Source organism: Pundamilia nyererei, unplaced genomic scaffold, assembly GCF_000239375.1.
Source record: "Pundamilia nyererei isolate P.nyererei 1_Seehausen unplaced genomic scaffold, PunNye1.0 scaffold00304, whole genome shotgun sequence".
In the NCBI taxonomy this organism is placed as follows: Eukaryota; Metazoa; Chordata; class Actinopteri; order Cichliformes; family Cichlidae; genus Pundamilia; species Pundamilia nyererei.
The window spans coordinates 178527-205004 of record NW_005187705.1 but is presented as its reverse complement, the minus strand read 5'-3'; the positions used below and the strand labels follow the sequence as shown (position 1 = coordinate 205004).

At 39.8% G+C, this 26478-nt stretch overlaps 1 protein-coding gene across 1 annotated transcript in view; it reads left to right on the top strand.

The window, feature by feature from the left end:
• The window catches only part of slco2b1 (solute carrier organic anion transporter family, member 2B1), a 25840-nt gene extending 13807 nt beyond the window's left edge, over nucleotides 1-12033 (top strand). The window contains exons 8-15 of the mRNA XM_005751239.1: nucleotides 4098-4194; nucleotides 4420-4584; nucleotides 4685-4874; nucleotides 6946-7090; nucleotides 8127-8287; nucleotides 8630-8694; nucleotides 9255-9375; nucleotides 9778-12033. Coding sequence (XP_005751296.1) covers nucleotides 4098-4194; nucleotides 4420-4584; nucleotides 4685-4874; nucleotides 6946-7090; nucleotides 8127-8287; nucleotides 8630-8694; nucleotides 9255-9375; nucleotides 9778-9937 — 1104 coding nt within the window. The 3' untranslated portion in view covers nucleotides 9938-12033. The remainder of the gene's footprint in view (nucleotides 1-4097; nucleotides 4195-4419; nucleotides 4585-4684; nucleotides 4875-6945; nucleotides 7091-8126; nucleotides 8288-8629; nucleotides 8695-9254; nucleotides 9376-9777) is intronic.
• Nucleotides 12034-26478: the final 14445 nt, after the last annotated feature.

Here is a 26478-nt window from a genome sequence, read left to right as displayed (position 1 = left end):
GGGGGGGGGGTACTTTGTTTGTTTGTCAGGAACTGCATGAGGTAAATGAGTCGTTTAGTTAAAAATATCTGTAATTGCAATGCAGCAAAATACAGCTGTCACTAACTAAAGAAAGCAAAAAGCTCACAATGCTGTTATTATGTTTTATGATAGAGAAACTTTCTGCTTCTAAACCACAGGAACACAAAATGACAGGATAAGATGAGGCTTTGTTGGTGAAGCTGAACTTATTTCACTTCAACCAGTGCAAACGTGAAACTGCTTTTGTGTGTTTTGGCTCAGTCCCAACACAAAAGAGAAAGTTCAGCTTCTGCACATGTTTTATCAATTAAATGAGACTATCCAATTGCCCAACAGAGTTTCTTGGAATAAGATTCCCTGAGCATGCTGCCAAACATCAGTGCTCGACCAAATGTTTGCCTGAAAGCCTCCCAGTCACATTTTTTAGCCTGTTTTCATTCCATCAGGTCAGAGGTATTTGCTGAGATCTACCATCTGAAATGTTAGCTCTAACCGTAAGTTATCTAATGTTGGATGGTTTCTTTTGTTTTGCTTTGTTTTTGTTGATGGGGAAAAGGACTTTGTTCCATTTGGCAGTTTAGACTCAGAGGGGATCTGTGGTTTATCCGAAGCTAAAAGACTGGTCTTTTGAAATTTGAGCAATTTAGTTAGAGTGAACTCATTTCACAAATAAGGTAAAGAGGGGAAAATGCAGTCAACAAGAAATCATGTGAATTTCATAAGAAACAGAAACAAAATCAAGCCTTGAAGATTGATCCAACCAGGTTTTGCTGATGACTGACGAACTCTGCCTGTATGAAGCTGGTGAAAAAAATGATTGATTCATTGTTATTGCTGCACACAGTGCTAATGCTGTACTCTCAGAGCTGTGAGAAAAAAGGAAAAAAGGAAAGCAGACTAGTCAGCAGAGATGGGCAGCAACGCGTTACTTGTAACGCGTTACTTGTAACTAATTAGATTACCGTTACTTTCCCGTAGGAACGCTGCATTACTGCGTTACTAAAACCGTGATTTTTTGCGAGAATGTCTCATGACAGTGACATAAGCGAGTGCGCCGTTCGTGACAACAGCTGTCTGCAGATCAACAGTGGATCATATATCGAGTGCAGAGAGAGTATGAGCGTGCAGCGTTTAAAGCGTGGAAGTACTGACCTTACTTTGAGTTTGATTCCATAAAAAGTGACAAAAACATTAGTGTCCGCTGTGCGTGGGAAGAAAACTTCTTTTTACAGCGAAAAAACCCCTAAACTTCCAACAAGCACCGAGTAGCTACGACGTAATGGGAAACTCACAGAGACACTGCCGTATCCTTCCACTGACCGCGGCACACCTGCACCAGAGTAAACCTCCGCCTACCGCAGTCCTGCTTTACAGGTGAAAATAGAGCAACAGGACCGCTAGTCTTTGACTTTATTCATGTGTGTGTTATTTATTATTATTAGGGTTAGGGTTATTTATTCTGTGTTTTACTTGCATCTATTTGAAAGACAAAAAAAATGTATTTTATGAGCTGGAATGTGCAGAAAATAGGTTTAAATGTTAAACTCATTTATTCAACTCAGAGAATGTTGCATATAATTAAATTTTTGCTTGATGCATAAAGTTAAAAGATTGAAACTAATAAAACAAGTTAAAAAAAGAGACTTTTCCATTTGATTACATTTTGTATGATGGATTATGCAGCAAAAGTAGAATTGGGCTGAAAGATCTATCACTTTATCACCTCTTCAGGTTGTAAATCGTGTTTTTAAAAAGTAACTAAGTAACTAAGTAACTAAGTAATTAATTACTTTTGAAAATAAGTAATCAGTGAAGTAACGGGATTACTTTTTTGGGGAAGTAATCAGTAATTAGTTACTGATTACTTTTTTCAAGTAACTTGACCAACACTGCTAGTCAGTCTGGGAAAAGAAGGGATCTGGACAGTTCCAGTCCAGGATGTTTTGGTAGAAAGATAAATGATGAATTAAAAATAACTTTTTGGGCTAAATTCTGAGATTTTAATTATTTCAATTATTGAATTAAAAAATTTTTCTTAGCTGTTGAAAGTTGATCTACTGACAAACTGCCTGTCTGTAGAAAGGCAAAGGCAGTTGGACTGATAGGTCAGGAGTTCATCCAACTGCAGGAAAATCAAACAGATCAAGCTGGTTCAAGATGACCTGGACTGTCCAAGAATGCAGAACAAAGCAAAATATCTAACAAATTGAAACAAAATCTGTATGTTTTATATATAGAGACATTAAATTTCAGTCCATTAGAAAAATACACCCAACAGTACCGTACATTTCCTGCTGCTCATGCTACCTAAACCTTACATAGAAGTGGTCAGGCAAGAGACTCTTCTGAGATAGCAAATCAGATCACTCTAAAACTGAAGATGTAATAACTGTGTTAATGTCAGCAGGGTGTTTTATGAAAACTTCAAGTTGATGCCTTGGAAGTTTTCCACTGTTAGACTTGCATCACATAATATTTAAAAAGACCTCCTGGACCTTCCTTAGAACAGTTGCATAAGTAGCCACTAAAGACGAACTAACAAAGTCCACATGCTGCAGGAATGAGGGTAAAAGATTACTGTCTATAGATTAAAGCAGGGATCTGTCCATCAGATCCAAGGTAAGAACCATAAACCAGCCAGAACAGACCAATCAGAATAGTTTTGACTATACAGCAGGAAACTTTTCTATCTTCACAGCTGCTTTAAGTAAATTTTCATTTTTAGACGTCACACTGCGCACTGCTGCATCCTAATCTTGTCCCCACATAAGAAAGCATTTTTTAACCTTTAACGGGTTAGATGATGAAACTTATTTCCGTTTTGTGATGGAGTCTTTCTCACATATTTCATTGTTTAATTATGTTATTGTTAATGAAACGTAACTCTCTGTAGCACAACTCTGACTAGATTTTAAACTGAAAGTATTTCCGTGCTTAAATAAAACCTTTGCACTTAGTCGACATCCGTGAGCTCTGTGAGATAAATCACTGTTGAGCAACAGTCTGGAACAGACTCGGTCATTTCTTTGAAAAGCTGCAGCAGTTAAAGGCTTTTGTGACGACTCCATGAACTGAACCAGGTTTCTCTGCTGAGTTTGGTGAAGAATTACTGACTAAACTGGCCAATAATTACTCACATGTATCACATGTATGTATGTATATACTGTATATATATTGTGTGTGTGTTATGGCCTACTATCTTCACCTCATTACTTAGCTGGAGGGAGCTGGAAGCTCAGCCCTGACCCAGATATTTTGGACAGTATCCAGTTTGGATCCTTCCCGCCCACACAAAGACATTTGTGAAGTTGAGAAGAGTATTTAAGCTTTCCGATTTTATCCAAACAAGGTTCTTGGTGAATAAAACATTTTGTAGCAAATTTGTGTGGCAAAAAGACTCGCAACAGTTTTTCTTTCTTACCTGTGCAGCATGTGCTTCACAGACTGCACAGCTGCACTTTCACTTCTTGTTTTTGAACAGTGTGCTATGCTCAGCACTGTGCAGGAATAAACACATGCAATGATAATACTGCTGCTAATCTGACAACTTGAACATTAACACACCCATGAGTCATTGTGCTCTCTGACACAAAACCGTCTGCAGTCTAACAGACTGGAGGGGAACAACTAACTACTAAATCACACTGGTCCAGGTTTAGGGTCCGTCACATTGTAAAATGACCACCACAGGGTCAATAAATAGTATCAGTCACAGCTGGCAGTAATGGTACATTTTCAAAGTACACATCACCCTACTGTTGCTCCACTATCCAGTCCTGGCCTGTGGTTACAGTGGGAATGTAGATTTATCTCAAGGTTCAAACGCCTTCTTTATCTGCCACAGGGTAAAATAGTCTCCATTCCAAAAACCGTTCTTCAAATAATCTTGGCATTTGTCAAGATTTTAGATTAAATAATTCATGCCTGCGAGTAACTCGCATTTCCCAGGAACCAGCCAGGAAACATTTATCCAAAGCCTCAGACAGATTCATGAATGTAAACTTCCATTTACTGGTTTCACATCTCACAGTGGAAAAACAAGGCTGCCATGTGATATTCTTTCCATATTTGTGCAGGAAGATCCAGAAGACATTGACCCCGAACCAGAAAGTAAGGAGCAGCAGCAGCAGACAGACACACGACAGGAACCTACCCTCATTCAGTTCCTCAAAAGTAAGAGTCCTTTTTCCACTTCTGTTTCCTGTCCAGCTGAGGTGACTGAAGGGTGTCAACCAATTTAAAAGAGGTCAACAGCAGCAAGGGCTACTTCATCCAGCTGCATCATCCAGCATTTTATGCTCTTTAGTCTATGTACCTATTAGTCTAAATGCTATTTTTTGTCCATTAGAAACTTAGTAATGCATATTAATCCTCAGTCATACTGTACACCTCCCTCAGGTTTTCCTAAAATCGCTCTGCGAACGCTGCGAAATCCCATCTACCTGCTGGTGGTTCTGGCTCTGGTGAACTTGTCAGCTCTGCTGTCTGGCCTCGCCACCTTTATGGCCAAGTTCATTGAGAAACAGTTCAGCCAGAGTGCCTCTTTCTCCACCATGATGATAGGTGAGAGGACCTGAATAGTGCCATGAAAGTCGTTACAGCGGAATCAAGCTGTGGACATAAAAATGAAGCTTCTGTTTTCTGAATTATTGATTTCTCGCAGGAGGAGTCGGGATCCCAATGGCGGTACTGGGGACCGTCCTGGGTGGAGCTCTGATGCGACGGTTCAATCTTTCAGTCAATGGCGCCAGCAAATTGTGCACAATAGCCATCCTTCTCTGCATTCTGACTGCCCTACCAATGCTGTTCCTCGGCTGTCGCACACAGAACATTGCTGGGGTCTCTAACAACAGGTACTTGTCCCGTTACCATGTAAATCCATGATTTATATTTTTTATTGTATATTCAGAACAAATTCACCTTAACAGGGGACTAAGTGTACCATAGATGGCAAACAAATGTTCTCACTTGTTTATTATAATATCACAAACTCGTGAAAACTCGAACTAATAAAACAAAATTACTGATTAAATAAAACAACTAAGTTGCCCACTTTTAGAGAACTAATGTCAGGGAAATGTACTATAGTGCAAAACTTATTTCACTCCTGACTGTGAGGTTGTTTTACCAGCAATGGCAGAAACTAATTTGATTTGATTTTGATTTGATTTGATATATCTTTATTAGTCCCACAAGGGGAAATTTCATAAGGCTGCCGACCTATTGCACACAATGGCGGCGCCATCTTACCCTCCGACCACACATACATTACACAAAACATCACATGGGGAAGACAGGTCAGAGAGGTATAACAATGGAAAATGCACCACACGAGGAAAGATAAGGAGAAAAAAATAACTCCCCCCAGACTGAGCTCCAACAGGGAGATCAGTTTGAGAACAGAAAAACACCTCTGCACATGAAACAACTCTTAATACACCAAAGAAACACATGACAAGCAACAGGGGGGGTAAAGGGTGAGAGACAGCCAGTGTAGACAGCACATCCGGGCCTGCAGCCTGTGCGCTGGTCTCCTTGATCCACCGTCAGCATTGGAAGGGAACAAGCGTCGAAGGCGTTTGGAAAGGGAGGGGGGATGAGTGTGTGCATATCAGTGTATATGTGTGTGTGTGTGTGTGTGGGCGTGTCCAGAGTTCAGCTGAGACAGTGTCCTTCGCCCTGCCAGGCTAAGTAAACAGTCTTCCAGCCAACCCAAGTGGCCTTGCATGGAATGGGAAGAACAGACTAAACACAGTCGTTATCAGGGTGTTTTTGTTCGGCTCCAGCCTTGAGCCCACAGCTGGCGCCGAGAGGGTCTCCGCATGAAGTGATGGTGCTTTTTACTTTAGTGCGAACAACTCATATGAATTTCAAAGCAGTTCTACAGTCCAACACTGGTCTCTCAATCTCCCGTTGGAGAGCCGCGAGCTTTCTATAATGTTATCCAAACTTACGCTCCGTGATGTTGTCGTTCTTTTTGCTCAAAGAGCAGGTTCTGAGAACTCACGACCGCAGTGCACTTCCCCAAGATGTGATCGAATTTGCGCTCAAAAGTGTTATTCGAGCGAGCCCCTCCAGATGTAATCCAGTTTTTCACTCAGTGGTCTTATTCTGAGTGTTCACGGCAGCTGTAGCCTCTCCAAGATCTTCTCCGTGCTGACTCAATGAGCCCATTTTGAGAAACTCACGCCTTGTCCCATCGTTTCAATCCCAGCGGGCAGCCTTGTGGGGGTTTGAACAGCCGGTTCCGCTTCCTTAATTCTTCGATAAGTCAGGGCCAAGCCAGCTCTGATCAGCCAGAACCCTGTTATCATGGTTCCGAATAGGTAGATATCTTCAGCACTCAGGCTCACCCAAGCCCAGACTTCTCGTTGACAAGGGGTGTCAATTGCATTCAGAGACCAGTTGATCAAATCCATAATTCCTCTTTTAGGTTTTAGAGAACAGACTGTGAGAGAGTGTTCCAGAGAAAAGTAAAAACACAAGACAAGACAAGGACATAAGAAGCTAAGGAGGGAAGATAAGGGAGAGGAGAAAAGTGCGACCGCCTTCGTCAAGAGCAAGAGCAGAAACCCCATACGCTTATTTATATAGTTTCAGGGAAAGGATACCACTGATCAACCATCGGTTAAATGGTTCATTTGACCACTGGTGGCAACCAATTTTACCTTTGGCACCAGTTTACTTCACTGCTGTAACTGCTACAGTGCAAAAGGCATGATTTACAGGTTCCTTTCTTTTGTTGGTGATGAGACCTTTGTGTAACTGATACTTAGTAAAGCCTTTGACATCTCATTTTGATAAAAATCCAGATGAACTTGATAAAATGATTCAGAATATATGTTAATAATACTTATTGTAGGCATCTACAGCTTCTTTATTCACCTTTAAAATGTTAATAAAAATGTGTGTTCATATTTTCAGCTATGATTTGTTGCAGTGCAGTTCTAACTGTCACTGTTCTGAGGAGGCGTTTAACCCGGTCTGTGGTTCAGACGGCATGGAGTTCAGGTCTCCTTGCCATGCTGGCTGTCAATCTGTAGAAACAGACAACTTCAGCAAAGTCGTGGTAAGACTCAGTTAATCATCTTTCCAGAAATTTTTTCCTGTGAACCGATCTGTTATCTCACATTGTGACTAAGGCTCAGCTCTGTTTGCTATTCAAATTTAAATTCAAGTGGTGTGTAGTCACAAGGAACTGGCATGCTTTCTGTGGTGGTTTGCTGCCAGTTCCCATTTCATTTGTTTGTGCTCTTAGGAAATCAGTGACATCACATTCCTTGAGAATATGAGGCATTGAGACGTGGAGGCGGCAGAAACATTTCGTTTTCTCTATCAGTCTTAGATATACGCTGGCTTTATTTCAGACTCTTACACACACACCATCATCTTGTTGATATTTGTGTAGCCTGAACATTCTGTGGAAAAGGCCCTGAAAGAAAACAGACCACAATAAACTGCACTGAGAAGCAAATTTAGCTGCCAGTTTATCATTATTATTATTTCATTTGTATCCTTGAGTTTTAATAGCTTACAGCTGTTCCAAGGTGGTCTCACTATTACAGATGTTAAGCTTAAATTCAGTGTGTGCTGCCAGAAAGGATTAGGGGCCCACTCGGGGTGGTATCTTTAGGAGTGTCATGTGTTTGTGTCACTGCGATGGTATGAGTGTCCCACTTTTCATTTTACCAGTCTGTCTGTGGATTTACCTATGAAAGTGAAAGTAAAAATACTGGTTTTAAAGAATCTAACTTGGGACCTTGAGTAATTGGCCAGATGTGCAAGAAATTCTACATCCAGATGTTGCAGAACTCTCCCAAACCTCTCCCACTGTAGGAACATTTTTTTGTAGGTTTGACGGACCCTAATGGTCTAACAACCGTTGACTTCCCATGATTTTATGAACTCAGTTATTCCCTGACAGAATGAATCAATTTCTAATCCAAGCACCGTTTCTGACTTTATGATGAAACTGGCACCGGCAATAGACCGACTTCATTATTTAAGAATTACTTTGTACAAGAGAGGAAATAAAATGCAAACAGGTTTACTTAAAAAAAAAAGCTGTACAAATAACAGATCTATTTGCATGTGCGTTTCTGTAGAAATACACTGAGTGCCGGTGTGTCGGTGGTCTCAGCTTCGCCTTACCTCGGAGCTGTGGCAGTGGGTGTGAGCATCTCCTCCTACCCTTCGTGGTTCTGCTGGGTCTCACTGCCTTCATCGCCGCCTTTTCCCAGACACCATCATGCATGATGATACTCAGGTATGGAAAAGATAATATAATGTCAAATAATGGGGAATGCTTAAGTCGGAGTCTTTTCATTAGCAACAGTTTTAAGTAATTTAAAGGAAGGACACCAAAACAAAAGTTTTATGAAAAAAAAAGAAAAACTTGTAAAGCTGCCTTTCATTCCCTACAGAGTCACATGACAAATTGTTGTTGTTTTAACACAATCTTTAGCCTTTAGACAAATATTTTCACATTCCAGTCAGGTACTACTTTCTTTTCTAAACATGTGAAGAATCTAGAGATTGCCTACTCCATTAAATAACAGCTACTGGAAGCCTGTTTTTCGTTATCATGAATGTGATGTCTCTGCTGCAGGGAGGTACCTCCAGAGGATAAGTCTTTCGCAGTGGGAGTTCAGTACATGCTGTTCAGAGTCCTCGGTAAGTCATCACATACATTCTCCAGTGACACGAGGTCTGTGTTTAAACTCAAAGACCTGCTGAAGGCATTTTCTTTGATGCTTATATGCTTAGATGCAGTTTCATACACTGGTTTCTGGCAATGTTAAGAATCAGTTTTACCATCTTATTTATTTTTTATTTTTTGGAGCCAGATATGATTATATTTGCACAAGACAGCAGTGCAAAGAAACATTCAGATAAAAATCCTCAAACTTCAGCCACCAAAACTAGTGCTGAGACCTACTGGACAAGCTCTTCGTACAATTACCACAGTGGCCATTTTACTGGTCAGATAAATTTAAAATGCTCGAAACGGCTCCAACAGCACAAACATGGTCACGGACTCCAGTTAGCCAAAGTGAAGCCAAGCAGACAGCTAACAGCTACAGCCACCTGTGTCACCATCCACCTGTCATAGAGGCTGCACTGTTTACTTTTTGACATAAATAAATCCAAATGAATGAATTATTTAAAAAATAATAATAATTTGGGGCCAAAATTATGATTTTAACTGAGTATTCATCTTGGTCTATTTACAGCATTCATGCCCGGTCCAGTGTTGTACGGCAGTGTCATCGACACCACCTGCATCTTATGGGGCAAGAAATGTGGCAAGCAGACCTCCTGTCAATACTACAACTTAGAGCGCTTCAGAAGCAGGTAAAAGGAACATTTAAAGATACTAACAAAATACAAAAAGTGGTCATTAAGTTTATTTGACTATTGAAATGAATGCAGCAATCATTCCTTCTCATAGTAGGAAAGATTAAATTGTCATTTATATAAATATTGTGATGCATTTTGTGAGACAGGCTGTAAATTCTTTTTAAAAGAGTAAAACAATTTCATAATCCTTATAAAAACAACAACAACTGAAATGAACACATTTTCTGCAGTTATAAAGGCTAAAAATTTCACTGCCAGCACAGAATCACACTTTTCTCATTCTCAGTAGAGATTTCTTGCTTTGTAAAGCGTTCTGTCATCTGATTGCATCCCGGACTAGCCCCCAACCATCAAAACAACCATAAAAAAAACATAACCACCTGTTTGTGTATTCAGGTTTCTAGGGCTGCAGGTGGTCTTTGTGTGTGGAGGGTTGCTCTGCTACCTGCTGACAATCGTCGTCCTGCGGAAAAGAGACAGGTATCAGGAAAGTGATTACCAGATGGTGAATCAGAAAATATCAGAGAATGGCAAAGAAAAAGAACTGATAACATGAAGTGGATTCTGAGAAAACACTTTTCACTGAGACTGCATAGGTAGCTTTTTTCTATGCTGGTTGAAAGGACACTGCCACTAAGCAGTGAATTACTCGGTGTAGTGGATGCTTCACTTATAACGGAGCAATGTGCTTGCATTATAAGGCAAAAATAATTTTTTTATCACTGTTTTGTTTATACATCATGGCTAACATTTCAGAATGGTTTTCTTGTTTTTAGATAGAACTTCTTAATGTGACTGACAGTGTATACTTATGTAAAGTTTCACTTACGATGTTTAGTTTTTGGCCATTGAGCAGTATATCAGTCCCAAACTGCGTGCCAAAACTAATAACCTGAGTAACACGGGACTCTGTTTTTCAAGATTTTTTTTTATTTGTCTTTGATGAAGTCATAAACTACATAAAAAGGTCGCCCTAACTACTATGACGTCACCCCTGACATTTTGACTATCCAACTTTAGTGTTTTGGCCTCCCCCTTGTTGGGTTTTTGTAGCCAGAAGTGAGGATGCACATAATATATGCAATCACATACTTAAGCACATCCATATATATAGGTAAATGATCAAAATATAATGTTTTCTTGCTATAGAAATTTAATTAAAGTAACACTTGCCTGGCATGGAAATAAGGAAAAAATATCACGTTATAGGGAGACACATGAGTTGCCATTGGCAACATGTAACAATATGTTTAGCACTACACTGTGGGACACCACTGTACCAAATTCCACTCCTTCTGCATGTATAATATTTCCTGTTTTGAGATGACTTATCTAATCAAACCCATAAATCTTTACCAATATGTCAAAGAACTGTTAGTTCCAAGCAGAAATTTTCCATGTTAGCATAAGGTCAGACAGGAAGCTCATAATTTGTAGTTTTAGATATAGCAAGACTGCAGTGCGGAATGAAGATCATCTGGATTTAGTCAGTGTCCTTTCACTAAGAGAAAGAGAATGTTCACGTTAATGTTCACATTAACGTGAACATCAGTTTCCAGTTTCTTCACACATGTCACTGCTTAACAAACACTTAGCGAGTAGCTGCAGAGTGTTTGCAAACAAGTCGGCACCTTTCATAGAAATTTCATACAACGTTTTACTACAGCACACTACACCTGTTTGTGAAAAATTTCACTGACTGCTAGCAAACTCAGCAATGAATCACAGCTAAACGGTGGTTGCCAGGCAGTTGCCAAGCAGTCTTTAGGCCTGTGGGGCTGGGGTGAAGTAAGTTACTGACACCCTCAGGTGCTGCTTAAAAATACTCACATTGTAAAAGTAGACCTTTGCAGTATATGTGCACCTGCCTGATATACAAAAAATTGTCTCGCAAACACATGCTTTATTTAACCATTAAGAACACAGCCTTGGTTAAAATAGTGGCTTACAAAAAGCAAAGGCATAACAAGGAAAATTAAACATTAAAAGCACAGCAGACTTCCAAAGACATGTTAATAGACCCACTGGTAAAATGGTGCCTCTGGTGGTGGAAGGCTTAGTTACATTTTTTAGATGCAATTATCAAAAGTACCTATACCTGTAAACTCTCTAATAACGAGATCAGTGTACTCACAGTGATCCCTGTGACTCTAATGCTCAGGCTGTGCACTGCTCTAAATACTCACTTTATTACAGTTTTTTCTACTCTTGGATCTGTGTGACATCGCCATTAGGCGATATCCCTAACATGGTCATCTCAGGCACTTAAGCTCCGCCTACCTGCTAGTCAAACTTTCTGTTTACAAGGAGCAGTTGAAGCTGTCTTAAAGGGGGAGGAGCTAAAACAGCTCAGTAAGGTGGCTGCACGACAACCGAGTATGAGACAACGAAAGTTTATTTTGAACTGTGAATCGTGCACACAATTGGAATACAGTTGTTACCTCTGACAGATCAATGTGATTGTGGTCTTAAAGATAATACATCTGCAAAAGTATCACTATAGGAACAAGTTTCAGGTGTGAAAAATGTGGTCATTATATCATTTCCTGTACATCAGTTAAATTACATCCAGCACAGATTCCTTTAAATCTCATGTTCACTTTTACTTTCACATTTAAATGTGTCAAAAGAATTCTTATTTCAACATCACACTAATGAGGAAGCCAACAGCTTTCATCACTGAATATTTTTAGTGTACCATCATTTTCACTGGAAATGAAATAAAAGAGAAACATCCCTGTGTACAGTGAATGTATTTATGCTGTGATCTTGAAGAGAGAAAGCAGCTAGGCCAGCTTGTTTCAGACAGAGGGTGGACTGAGGGCTGAACCAGAGCCCAGGATGAGGTAAATAACAATTATTGCCAACTGTGAACCATGCAATGCTACTCTAGTGGAGCTCAAGAAAAAAAATATGGAGCTATATTGAGCAGAAAAGGTTTTCTATATGGGGGAACTACAACTTTACCAGAACACTGTGACAGGATTCTGGAGTAACGAAAAGACTTCAAAGAGATTAAAGAAGGGAAACTAAAAAAGAGAGAAGGATGGCAAACAAACAGAAAGTACAAAAAGGCACCACAACACTCTTTTTATATGAAAATGTGAATTCATGAACTTAATTCTTCCGGCACAAACAGATCCCGTGGACATTTTCTGAGTTTGGATGAATTTAATCCAGCGAGATGTCTTCAGTGTTTTGTCACTTTTTTATAAACTGTTTTCTACAAGTTTGATAAAATTATATTGTGCTGAATGTTTAAGTGTTTGTATGATAACCTTTCATACTCGAAACGCTGTTCTGTAAATATTTATATCCAATTGAACAGTGAATAAAGGACACCAGCTTTATAAAAAATATATGAAATATGTAACATTTTAGAATAAAGTGGAGCAGTATCACTAAAGCACTAATCGAAATGTGATGGACAACATATCATAAAATATCATCAAAATGTATAATTTTTTTTGTATGTTTTTAAATAAAACTAATTGACACATTTAATGTTGAAGTGTGTTTATTGTGTTTATTTTTCCACATGTGATTTGTGCACATGTGTACATTGTTTACTGCTTTTTATGTAAAAAATAAATTGGCAAATAAAAAGCAACTCGGTTTTTCTGAGCATTTACTTTTGATTTGTTTTTGTTTCTTCCATTTTTAAATCCACTTTAAAGTTTCAAAATTTATTGATTTTTTTGTTTTTAATGTCCTAACACCTTGGGGATTTTTTATGTAGCTCGTTTGTTAGAAATATTTGTGAATAACTGTAGTTTTCATTATATTTTATATGTGACAGCATTGGGAGTAACAGCATAATTTCAGTAAATTAAACAGAAGATCTTAATATTAGTGCCACCTTTTATTTTTTTAGATTCATAGAAAAGAAGTAAAATACCCGCACTCAGCTTCTTCCATATTAAAAAAAATATGTTGAAGACATGAAGACAGTGTTATAGAGAAAAGAAAATCAAACTAAATGTGGTATCTATATGTAATGTATATATGAAAACTCGGTTAAAACATTTCACATTAATGCTTTCAGCATTTTCAGTGTTTGGATCCAGATCACTGCACCACAGATGCCACCATTAAACACAGGAGGTGATCTGAAATTCAGATTAAAACAAAAATGTCGCTCGCGCGCACACACACACTAGCAGATCTGTCAAACTGTGACCAAATTTCCTGAAGCCTAAACAGGCATTCTTTCCAACTGACAGATTTATCGAGCTCCTCATCAAGTTTTCATGAAACATTCCAGCTTTGAGGTCGGACCACCTGCACAAACAGGCAAGTTCAGGCAGAGGCTTTAAGATGTCATTGGCTGAAAGTCTGTGACAGTTGGAGCACTGATGGTGTATCTGCTGCAGGCTCAAACATGTGTGCTGCTCCTACTTCAACACACAACAGGTATGTGCAAAGGCGTAGCATGCGGTATCACACTTCAGTGCAGCAATTCACAATACAGGGTAAATATTTCACATCGAAATGTCAACTCAAAGAAACATGAACACTAACTGAGACGTGAGAAATGACTAAAAACAGCTGTGAAGAAATTCATGAAGAAAACCAAGAAAAGATACTAAAAATATACAAAAAGTCCAAAAACAACAGAGAAGAAATGCAGACTCTGCGGCATGTTTCTAAGTTTATCTAAAATGCCTGCAACAGTTTGGCCTGAACATAGCTGGTGAGTCACCCGACCACAGAAAAACATATAAACCTGAAAAAAAAACATTAAGAAAGAGATGCAAAGCCAGAACAACACGATACAAATTCAACAAAGGGAGATCGAAAATGGCTAAACGGGCGAAAATATCCCATAAGAGAAAAATAAGAAAAGAAACATGAATAAGCAAGAAAACCACAAAAACACAACGAGACAAACAGCAGCAAAAAAGAAGGACAAAGTGAACAACTCTGTTATCCCTTATGCAGCAAGTTTGTCAGACAAACCCAGGAGAGTCTTCTCCAAGCACAACATCACAGTGTACTTTAGATCCAGCCACACACTCAGACAAAAACTGCCTCATCCCAAAGACAAAACTCCTAAACACAAACTTAACAATGTGGTGTCTGCTGTACAGTGCAGCGAGGAATGCCCAGACCTCTGAGGAAGAAGAACCTGGACCAGGAACTGCTGCTGGCCTTCTACGGCTCCTCAGTGGAGAGCGTGCTCCTCCTGCATGGGTTTTGGTACTCAGGGGCCATGACTGAGAACAGTAAGGCCGGGCAGAGGGTCATTAACACCACCTAAAAACTCAATGGCTGCCCTCTGCCACCCCTGAAGGCCATCGCCAGATCCTCCTGTCTCAGGTAAACCAGGGCCATCGCAGGTGACCCCTCGCACCTCGGCCGCCACTCGTTTGAGCCGCTGCCCTCTGGACAGCACCGCAGATCAATCAGGTCCCACACTATCTGAGCCATGGTCTGAGTAACCCTCGTCACTCAGGCCACTCACACACTGACTCTGAACTCAGGCTAAGTCTTTTTGCACTGCTTCCAAACACTTTGTTCTCCATTGTGTGCCTTTCTCTTGTTTTGTATGTATTCGTCTTGACTGTACATCTCTCTTCTTTTTGCAATTTATTCCTAATGTCTTTATTATTTATATTCTGCTTTTTACTCCTGCAGAGTTTGCCTGGGGCACGCATAATTGTGTTGTACATGTACAATAACAATAAAGGGCTATTCTATCCTATTCTATTCTATGATCAATGGTGGATCAACAACCATTTTAAGTGGCAACTCCCACCAGGCTTTAATATCTGGGACTCTCCACCATTTCATCTTAGAACTGAAGACGCTTCTCAGATGAAAAATCTTCAAGAAAATTAAGTTTCAGTCGCTTTCCTTTCCAAGTTCCTTAGGTTACTATGACCTGGATACCTGAGAACCTACACAGACATACTCCTGGAAACAGGAACAATCAAAGCTCTGTGATAGCTCCCATTTTAATGTAGGGCTCTCCAGGAAGTGCAATGTGATTCATACTTTCAAAGGCAAACTTGGTTCAGCACCAGAAAAAAGCATGTTGAAAAAATCCATCCAAATTTCATCTGTGTGACCAACAGTGAGCTCAAGAAAAGAAACCAAAGAAGGAGAAAAAGCCCAACAGTGAAGTCCAGGCTGTATTCATGTGTTAACAGTCTTCTGTAGTGTTTCAGCTGATAGACCTCAGCAGCAGTATAAAATCTCCTCCATATTTAAACTTCTTCAGCTTTTTTACATCTGCAAGCCCCTTTGCAACCCCCCTCTACCCTAGCTCCTCCTTCCATGCTGTCACTGAACTAAACACACGTCATCATTATTAGCTAGTTTTGTTAGTAGGTAGTATTTTTCTAATGCTAATGAAGTTGCAGAGCCATCACAGATATGATGAGACATCCTTTACATCAATAGCAGAATATATGTTTTTTTATAGCGCCGACTAACTGGTAACATCTCAACTCTTTCAAATGTAAAAACTCAAAGTCAGTCTGTGGGCCCCAGTTCTGTGTGGGAAGTATGAAAAACAAGAGGAGAACATCTCTCCTGCTTAATCTCCATGAATATCATCAGTAAAGTAGAAATGTGGTGGGCCTGGCCTGTGGGGGGTCTCGCTGCTCGTCTTATTGCTCTAGGCTTAGATGTGAAGCACAGACCAACACGTTCTCACTCCTAATGACGAGTTAGAGCACAGACGGGTCCCAGAACAGAGCCACGATGCCAAACCTAAAGAGTGACTCTTTTTTCTTTTAAACTGATGCAGCATGCTTTCATCCTCTTACATTGTAGCGCTGTACAAAAAGGAAACAGTTTTTCAGGCTAAAGGTCTGTTTCATCATGATGTTGTGACACAGAGGAGGAAGTGAGCTTTCTCCTACAGACATTGTGCTGTCAGAGCTAAAGCACCACCACAAAACTGCACCGACAGCTCCAAAAAACTCCATCTTCATCTGGGCTCTGTTGCTTTTGTAGATTTTGAGAAAGCAAATTGTAATTTGAACCACGGTTCATATCGTAGACATTCATGAAGGCTCAGCAGAACGTGCTCACCACACGCTAAAAAAAGAAATACAAACTTTTTGAACAGTGATGATTTCAAACTGCTGGATCAGCATTTTTGATTTGTGTTATGTGAACCTCCTTATATTCTTTACACAACAGGTTGTTACAGTGGGGCAAAAAAGTATTTAGTCAGCCACCGATTGTGCAAGTTCCCCCACCTAAAATGATGACAGAGGTCAGTAATTTGCACCAGAGGTACACTTCAACTGTGAGAGACAGAATGTGAAAAAAAAATCCATGAATCCACATGGTAGGATTTGTAAAGAATTTATTCGGCAGTTGATTTTTTTCTTTTGTTTTGGGGTCAAATTAAATTTGAATTTAAAATCTTAATACCTTTTTCATTTTCAGTTTGTTCATGTGAAATCTAACTTTTTTGTTTTTAAATGAAACTATTTTAAAGGCTTTTATTTTCATTTTCACTGATCGGGGACTTTGTAGCATTTTAATACTGTTTGTTTTACTTTTGGGTTCAGTATTTCTCTTTGTCTCTGTCGGATCTTTGGGTTCTTCTAATCCTGGGATGCTCTGCTACCTTCACCATGAGTACCTTTGCTTTTCTCCAGTTGTTTTGACTTTTTTCTGATTATTTATTTATATACTTAACTTGTAGTTGAGCATTCCCACTTTTTGGAATAAACAGAGCCTTTTAAAGGAAGAAGGGGTCGAGACAGGAGGCACAGCTGCTTATTATAGTTTTATGCCAGTATCGGGAATGTCACAGAGCTGCAGCTTCCTGGTTGTAGAAAAGACAATCTACCCCTCCATCTAAACTTTTGTCCCTTAGCAATAAAAAAAAGCGTGGCAGCTTTCACTCGAGTATAAACATGACCTCCAACCTCCTTCTTCAGCAGATTTCCTGTCAGGTGTCGTTTCCTCCTGAATTCTTCCATGAGGTCTTTGAACCAAAGCACGAGCGACAGCTTAAATTCACAGAAAGTGACAGATGGGTTCAAAGGCTGCAAAGACTCCCAAAGACTGTTTGTCAGATGGAGAAGGACAACAAAATTCAAGCTTTCTATCATAAAAATACTTTTCAGGATATCAGGATTTACCAAAAAAAAAAAACATGTTGGATCTTCGTGTCCAACATGTTTTAACAACACAAATTAATTTCACTGCCACGTCTTTTCCCCACATTATCTGATATCTATCTAGATCCCAGGTGTCAGCAGACCTGAACCCTCGCCTGCAATCAGCTTGTGGGTACATCCACCTGCCGTGTGCTTTGCCAAAGCGCCTGTTCTGTTCTCACGCTGATGTTGTAACACGTCGGCTCCCTTTGACTTTCTGAGTAAACAGTATGTAACATTAATCCGACGTCGTTCTCTGTCACAGCCTTCGTTTATGCAATCGCTTCATTCATCAGTCTCATGAAGGACTCTGGTTACTTCTGTCTTGTGCTGAATTTTTACTTTCAATTTACAGAAAATATCATTGAAAAACATTAAATTATTTTAATTTTACATTTGGAAAAAATGACAATTGAGAGTTAAATACACACAAAAGGACAGACAATCATTTCAAAATGAAGCAAACTGACAGAATAATCAGGGCTCTGCTCCAGGAAGCAGGTTCACAAACTCAAGTTTATTATATCCGAGATCGCCAAGTCAGTGTTTTTAGTTCGGTCAGAGTTAGTTTGACAATTAGCCATCATCAGAAGAGCATGACTCACCATGGCAACAGATAAGTAAAGGCCAGAACGTCCATTTTAATCCACTGGATTGAGGAATATGAATATGCTCGTGATACTAGGAGGGGAGAAATGATGAACTGCAAAAAGGTCGTCTTCTTTTTTTTATCGCACTCTGTTATTTCTGCCATTATGGAAACAATTAGTAAGATTTAGAAGATAAATCTGATTTCATCTTTAATCTAATCTCAGTCTTCACTGATACGGACACACCAGGCCAATGATAGTGACCGTTTCACACTGATGGAAGAAAGAAGCAGAATTTTTTTTAAGACTTAAGTAAAAGCAAACATGTTAAAATAAACATTGAACTATAGAGCTGTCTGTGTGTTGGACAGATAGATTTGACATATTTCAGTTTAATTTTAGACTGTGGACAAAATCAGCAGCTATGATACGGGGGTTTATCCGGGGTAATCTGGAAAATGAGTCACGCTAAACCGGATCCAGTGTGAATCCTTGATCCATCTGGGAACTGCCCTGTTACAGAGCCTCGGATTCCTTCAGGGGGATCTGGTTCTGGGTCCACCCACTGAGACTGATTTAGCTGATTTTCAGTAGAAAAATATTGAGGCTCAGAATGTAATCATTTAAAATGTTGTTTGACACCAATCTGAATTTCAACATGATATGTAATCAGATTACAATTAGACCGTCTGCAGCTGCATTTAAAGTGATCGTGTGCGCTTTGCTGTTACACCACATGTGAGCTGAAGTTCCTCTGCTGCCTCTGGCGGATATCACTGAGTGTTTGTCGCCCTCTGATGGACACTCAGAGGTGTTGGCTGGTGAGTCTGGACTGCAGAGTAATTATCAGCATTTCATTAAAGTACAAATGTACTCATTTACATTACTGCATTTAAAATGTTGTGAACTGAGCTGATGGAGTCATGTCAGTGTTTCTCCTCAGCATCCTGCAGCTTTAAGGCTACGTCCACACTAGCTCGGATAGATTTGAAAACTCCACGTCCACACTAGCATTTTCAGTCGTTTTCACAGAGTTGCACATCCACATTCAAACACTTACGTTCCAGTCCTGCGCATGCGTGAAACACAAGACGATTCAACCTGCAACCTCAAAGGAAAACGCATTAGTGTGGACGTAGCCTCAGAAACTTTAGTCCAGAACAACAAGGACATCACACACAACGAGGACTTCTTCAAGCTTTGCTCACAAACTTTCTGTCCTTTTCCCTCCGTCTGGGAAGTGTTTCAGGAATCTCAGACGGGGTAATTGAGACCACATGTGTGCACCACACTGATGTGTGACCCACACCTCCCTGTGAACATTATAATCGCCCGTCTGAGAATGCTTTCCACCTCTGCTTACATTCTATTAAATGTTTCAGAAAAGTGTGATTACGTCAACTTCTAATGATTCACTTGATTCGTTTCAGTGGGTCAGGACTGCAGCTGCCGTGTGTTGTATGACAAAAGCACCTTCAGGTATCTCTGTGCATGGAAGAGTTATGTAACCTATTAAAACATGTTGCCAGTAGCGCCCTCACAAGGCTAGTTATAGAAGTCAACTTAGGAGTTTTTCAGCCTCCTGCTGTCCCACACGCTTATATGTTGTTGTTGCTTTATTGTTAATTTATGATGTGATCTCCAGTGTTTTCCTGAAACTGGGGTCACCTGTTGTTCATGTATGACAATACTAATAAAGTTATAGTTCAGTGGTGTTCATAACACACACACATTGCGAATACAAACTGAGCTCTCTGTCTCACGGTTCCCTCTTCTCACTCTGCTGAAGTTCCAATGAAATGCAGACTAAAGAACTGGAGAGAGGTCTGAGAGCTGGAAGAAGCCGAACGTTTGTCATCTGGAAAACCTGGAACAGATGCAAATGAAGCCAGGCACCAATGAATAATTCATAATTCAAAAGAAATATCAACATATTGACAGCAGAACATGAATGCAATTCAATTCAGTTTTATTTACAGAGCACCAAATTCCAACAATCAGCTCAAATCAGTTTTTCCTTCCCACTGTCGCCAAAGTGCTGCTCATAGGGGGTTATATGATTGTTGGGCTTTTCTCTGTATCTATGAAGCGCTTTGAGGCGACTCTTGTTGTGATTTGGCGCTATATGAATATAATTGAATTGAATTAAATTGAACTGTTCTCGAGCTTCAGATTCACAATGAAATTTTATCGTGCGGTTTAAAACCAACTGTTAGTTTGATGAATATGACCTCGATGCTCTCTTGCTGGCACCGTAGGGGCTTCTGTTATCACTATATTTACTGTATGTGGATTTTGATGATGCTCTAGCTCATTTTGTAGGAACCTGAAATTCACCTTAGCACAGTGATGTGCTGCCACAGGTCTTGATCACACAGCTGTTGGTATGTCAGTCAGCTACTGCAATTTTACAGAAATAATACTTTTTAATTCTTCAGACTGTCTCGTGTGAACCAAATGCCACTTCAGCTTCATAAAGCTTTATTGAACAACAAATGTAAACTGACCAATTCCACTTTGTATTCATCAAACTTTCCCTAATAGCATCTGTCCACAGTTCAACTTTGTAAAACAAGTCTACACATAATGAAACGTTTGTGCAGCATCCATAAAAAGATCATTACCTGTGTGGGTATTATGCTCTGACTGAGTGTTATCAGAGGAGAAGTAGAAAATTAAAATGACCAAATAAAACAAGTCATTCCAACATCCCAGACTGATTTACTTCCTGTTTTATTCAAAAAAAAAATGCAAAGCTCCAAACAACCTAAACAGGACGTGTTGCAGCTGTCACACCTCTCACGTGGTGAAAAGCAGATGACCACTGAAGGTAGTCTGATGGTTTTTATGATGGAAAGTAAATCCGTTGGGCATCTTTCTTTAATATGATAACACTCTTGTGTCAGCAATGAGACGCAAAAACACCTGATCTCCAACCTCCAGAAGTAGTGAGGCAAACTTAGAGGAACTTCCAGCCCCAGATCGCAGGTGTTCATATGCAATGAAAATCTTCTTTCCACTCTTGTACAACACAGTCAAAGTGGTAGGCTCCTCTCACTGGTGCAGTGAAAATACCTGTGGGACATTTGTTTTTGTTAAATGGAAAATCAGCTGTTAGAACATCTGGAACATCAGCCTGACATCAACATAGCTGAGAAGTGACATTAAATAGAGAAGAAGTAATATTAAAAATAATTGTCAATAAATAAATAAACAAACAAAAACATCACCATGAATAGTGTTCGTTTCTCATTTCTGTTCTGGAAATAATTTAACCTGAAGGAGGCTTCCTGTTGCTGGTACGTCCCTCACCTGGCATCATACTCTACCTTCATTGGCCTTCTGTAGGTCTTTGATCTGCTCTTTCACTTTCTCCATACTGTCCCCAGACATGTGCTGTATAAGCGTCACCTCCTAACTCGAGCTTTTTATAACATGGCACGGGCTGCGTGGAATCTGCTGGTCATGGGAAATGCGATGGCAGTGTAGACAGTGCAGATTTGGGCTCAGGACACACAAGCCACAGAAGACAAAAAGGTAAACAAGACAGAGCAAAGGAATGGAAATACAACAGGATTAATCCATCTGTTAACAAAAGCAGTCAGGGAAGTAAAGACATTGAATAATAAGCACCAGGAAAGCATAACACCATAACCAGAAGGTGAAATAACTATACAGAATAAATGACCAAAATACAAGATTATCAAAAATGCAAACTAGAAACTCCTAATCATCCCAAAACGCAAAACGCTACGTCCAACAACAAAGGGATACAATGAACCATAAATATGCTTCTGTAACTGTAAAAATTTAAATGAATAAACTCGCATTCTGCTAAAGCTACCATGAGCGTTGGTATCCTCATCAGCCACCTCACACAGTGCAGAGCCACAGGATCACACCTACAGGTGCTGGTGAATGATTGAGGAAGCAGGCTTCTTAGACTGCATTACTTAACCAACTGAAAAACTGAAAATGAGCATGTGAAAAACTGGTTGTTGAATAAAGTACAAATCTATTCAGACTGACACTGACTGATCCAAATATATAACATTTCCCACTTGGTCCCCAAACATTGTCAGGGTGTTTTGTTTTCAATAAATATACAGTAAGGGAAACATGATTTGAACCCCTGATGATTTTGTAAGTCTGCCAGAAAAATAAATAAATGAACATGCTTCTTCTTGAGACAATACTTTATTGTGTTGGCCGTGTGTTTTGGATCATTGTCGTGCTTGAATACACACCCACGACCCATTTTCAATGCTCTGACTCAGGGAAGGAGGTTCTCACCCAAGATTTGACGATACATGGCCCCCATCAATTCCTCTTTGATGCAGTGCAGCTGTCCTGTCCCCTTGGCAGAAAAACACCCCCAATGCATAATGTTTCCTTGTTGACGGTGGGGATGGTGTTCTTGCAGTCATAGGTAGCATTCCTCCTCCAAACATGGCGAGTTCAGACAGGCCTGTACATGTGCAGATGGACCTTGCAGGCACTGCAGGATTTCAGTCCTTCACGGCGTAGCGTGTTACCAATTGTTTTCTTAGTGACTCTGGTCCCACTCTCAGAAAAACGATGGTTCTTAAATGGTTCTTCAGATGTCTTCATGGCTCTTTAAAGAACCATCATACGTCATAGAACCTTTTTATTTTGTGGATGGTTCTTCAGCTATTACAAATGGTTCTTTAAAGAACAAAAGGTTCTTCATCCTTAGCAATCTAAGTTTGATGGTGTAAATGGCATAAATATTTATTCACTATAATGAGGCTGTGAATTATACTGTGTGTTTTCTTTGTGTGCATGTGTGCGAAGGGGGAGGTGGGTTACCTGGTGATTACCCTTCAAGAGAAGATGGTAGGAAACTGAATATTCAAATAAAAGTTAGAAATACTTAAAAGTATACTGGTGGCAGGGGTGGGGGCCAAAGCCTAAAGACCCTACCCCCAACACCCCTAACCCCGCAAACCCACTGATCACAAATAATGTGGTGACAGAATATGGAATTTATTATTAAGACATTTATGAATGTGGTGAGTTAACAAACAGTAGACACAATGCACACATCCAAATACTGTTCTGTTTTAAATTTTAATAAAGTATTACTATTTTCTGCTTCAAGGCATTACTTTTGAGATTATTATATATATTAGCAAATATAGCATATAGCACAATATAGCATTGTTTTTTATAATGTGTTCTTGTGAATTGATTGTGTATCACATACATTCGATTTGACTTTCTGCGAGACAACAGTCGTCCGCTGGCCAAAAAAGTTTTCCAAATACCTCCACGTGATCTAGCCTGGATTTAGAAAAGAATAGGAAAAAAAATCTGCACCTCCTGCTTCAGATGCAATTTGTGTTTCTGTGTTCAGAGGCAGCGGCGAGAGGGGAGACCTCGGCTCATCCAGCTGGAGAGCCTGACCAGGAGGAGTCGAACATTAACTCGGCTCTTCCAGGGCACCCTGCAGACTCGGCTGTTGGCAACAACGAGGGATGACGTGAACGCCAAACTGGAGTCCATCACAGGTCAACTGCAGGTATGCGAGTCAGACCTTCTGAGGAGGGTTTCACTTTTCTCTCTTCTTTATAATTGACTCTTTTCTCTCTCTTTCAGCTCCTTGTCTCAGAGTGGGAGGGATTTGAAGCACAAAGGGAGGAGCTTGTCGTTTGGTTGGCTGATATGGATGTACCCTTAAGTGAGGTTGACCAGCTGACAGGAAACACCTGTGAAAAACTGAAACAACTGCAGGTGTGGGCTTGTTTTGATATGATACATACGTCAGAGACATTATCCTAAACTGGACTAACAAAGGACCATGAGTACAACATGAAACGTACATTACATGGCGTAAGGCTGAAGTTCATTGATCATTTTAATCATAAACTTGTTGTTGAAATATTTTTACTGAACATGCAAACATCTGCTGATGAAAATGTGTTGATTTAATGGTCTGTTGTGAAGCTATTTCTAATGTGTTTTATCACTTTCTGATGTTTTATTAATTAAACAATACATGTATTAATTGCTGTGTTATCTGTAGATATAGTATTTATATATATTTATTTATAGTATAGCCAATATATTTAACTACCGTAATTGTCGGGCTATAAGCCGCTACTTTTTGCACAAGCTTTGAACCCTGCGGCTTTTAGTCAGGTGCGGCTTTTCTATGGATTGTCCTGATTTTTGTCATCTCGTAAGACGATTTGTTTTGTTTGTTCCGCTGTTGTACGGCACTACGTTGCCTGGCGGAAGGGCATGTGATCAGACACACAGTATCGGGGTTCAAGAGTGGTATGTTGGTCACATGTCCATCCGCCAGGCAACATAGTGCCGTACAAGTAGCGCGAAAAACAAACTTCAAAGTAGCGCTACGCGTTCAGCAAGTTATGCTCAATTCCACCAGTGGATTCTGACAGCGTGGAAAAGTGTGAAAACATCCACGATCACCAACGGATTTCGAAGGGCTGGACTGCTGCATGATGGAGAGGAGGACACCGCCACGGCCCTTCTGAGGGTGTTCGACTCCGACACTGACAACGAGGATTTGTTTGGTTTTGAAAGTGACAACGAAGGAGAGAAGCTGAGAGTGGATGACGAAGCGATCCTGAGCCTGTTCGTCTCCGACACTGGAGAAGAGGACTTTGGTGGTTTTAGTGCGCAGGAAGATGGTGAATGACTGACTTTTCTTCTTGTTAAAGCCGTGTCGCTGCACCTGAGCCTAAAAGGTAGTCCGGATCTATTTTTCTGGTGTGCTGTAGGTTACTGTTATGTACTACATTTGTTACTCATTTATGAAGCACAGTACATGTTTCGTACTTGTAATTACCGCTACTTGTACATATACCATAAAAGTTGTGCTAATATGTACCCATAATCATTTAGCATTTAAGGGCATATACATTTTGATCAGTTCAAAATATATATATATTTCAAAATATTAATAAAAGTGATGTCTCCAAACAGCCATCTCTTTCCTGACAATTCCCTTTGTGCATATTCTCTTACATATGATAAGTCAACATTGAAACACCTGCGGCTTTTAGTCAGGTGCGGCTAATGTATGTACAAAACAGGATTTTCCCCTGATTTTAGCTTGTGCGGCTAATATTCAGGTGCGCTCTGTAGTCCGGGAAATACGGTATTACTGTTTAAAACACTAATGTGACATGTATTAGTAGTGATGCTGTGCTGAGGGTTAAAATGCCTTTTTGTCTTTTGGTAACTACAAAATGACAATAAACCATTAATATATGTCTATGTGCTCGTATTTATTTTACCCTACTGAAATTCAATTTATGATGCATTTTATTTTAAAATGGTTTTTTAAAGAACCATTTTAAAAAAGGTTCTTTGAAGAACCATTAAAGGTGCCCCAAAGAACCATTGTTTGAAAGGTTCTTTGTGGCACCAAAAAAGGTTCTTCTATGGCATCAGTCTAAAGAACCACTTTTGGTTCCAGTTGGCACCTTTATTTATTTATTTATTTATTTATTTATTATTTTGTTCAGTTTACGAGTGATTTCAGCCTCATCTTCACTCAGATATTTACATCATCTCCAAGACCCAACTGTGAAACATAATTTTCATACTGTGACTGATGAATGATCGGCATGCTCTGTTTAAAGCTTTACACTGATCAGGCTGATTTAAGCTGATTGTGCAGTAACGTGCAGCGAATGTTCATAGACTGACCGACAGTCTGACAGCATCACTGCCCACAGACTCTCAGAGTTACAGAGACTCCAGCTTTGATTCTGATGATAAATCTGTGATAAAATCATCGTCTCTGTCTTTATATTGATGACTGAATGCAAAAGGGCAAAAACCAGCAAACTAATATTGAATGGTGACAGACACAAAACAGAACAAAGTCTTGTCTATTTGCAGCACTTTTCTTGTGCTATGAACACCAGGCCAGAGCTTCATGGTCTGCAAAGTGAGGTCGGTGCTGAAAAATGTGGCCAGTAGAGGCCGTCTCCTCTTGTCCTGGTGTTTGCGAGTAAATGAGCCTGCTGCTTGCTCGACCTTTGAGACTTTTATTAGTATAGCAGTAAACATGATCTCAGGTAAGTTTAGTCAGTGAATCGTGATCTCATTTGGAGCCAAAATGAGATGTTGTAAATGAGAAACAAACAAAACACACGTGCTCAGGTTCATTGTCGTGTTTACTTCTTTTTAACAGAAATGACAATATTGGATTTTATAAAAAAAGAATCTTTTGAGTATCTTGGGTGTGTTTGTGTATCCGCCGAGATCAACGTGATCACGTTTCAACATGAAAAATAATCAGAATCAGACATCTGCCAAACACCTGAAATCCCTCCTAGGACCTGCTAAGAGTGTGTGTGTGTGTATGTGTGTGTGTGTGTGTG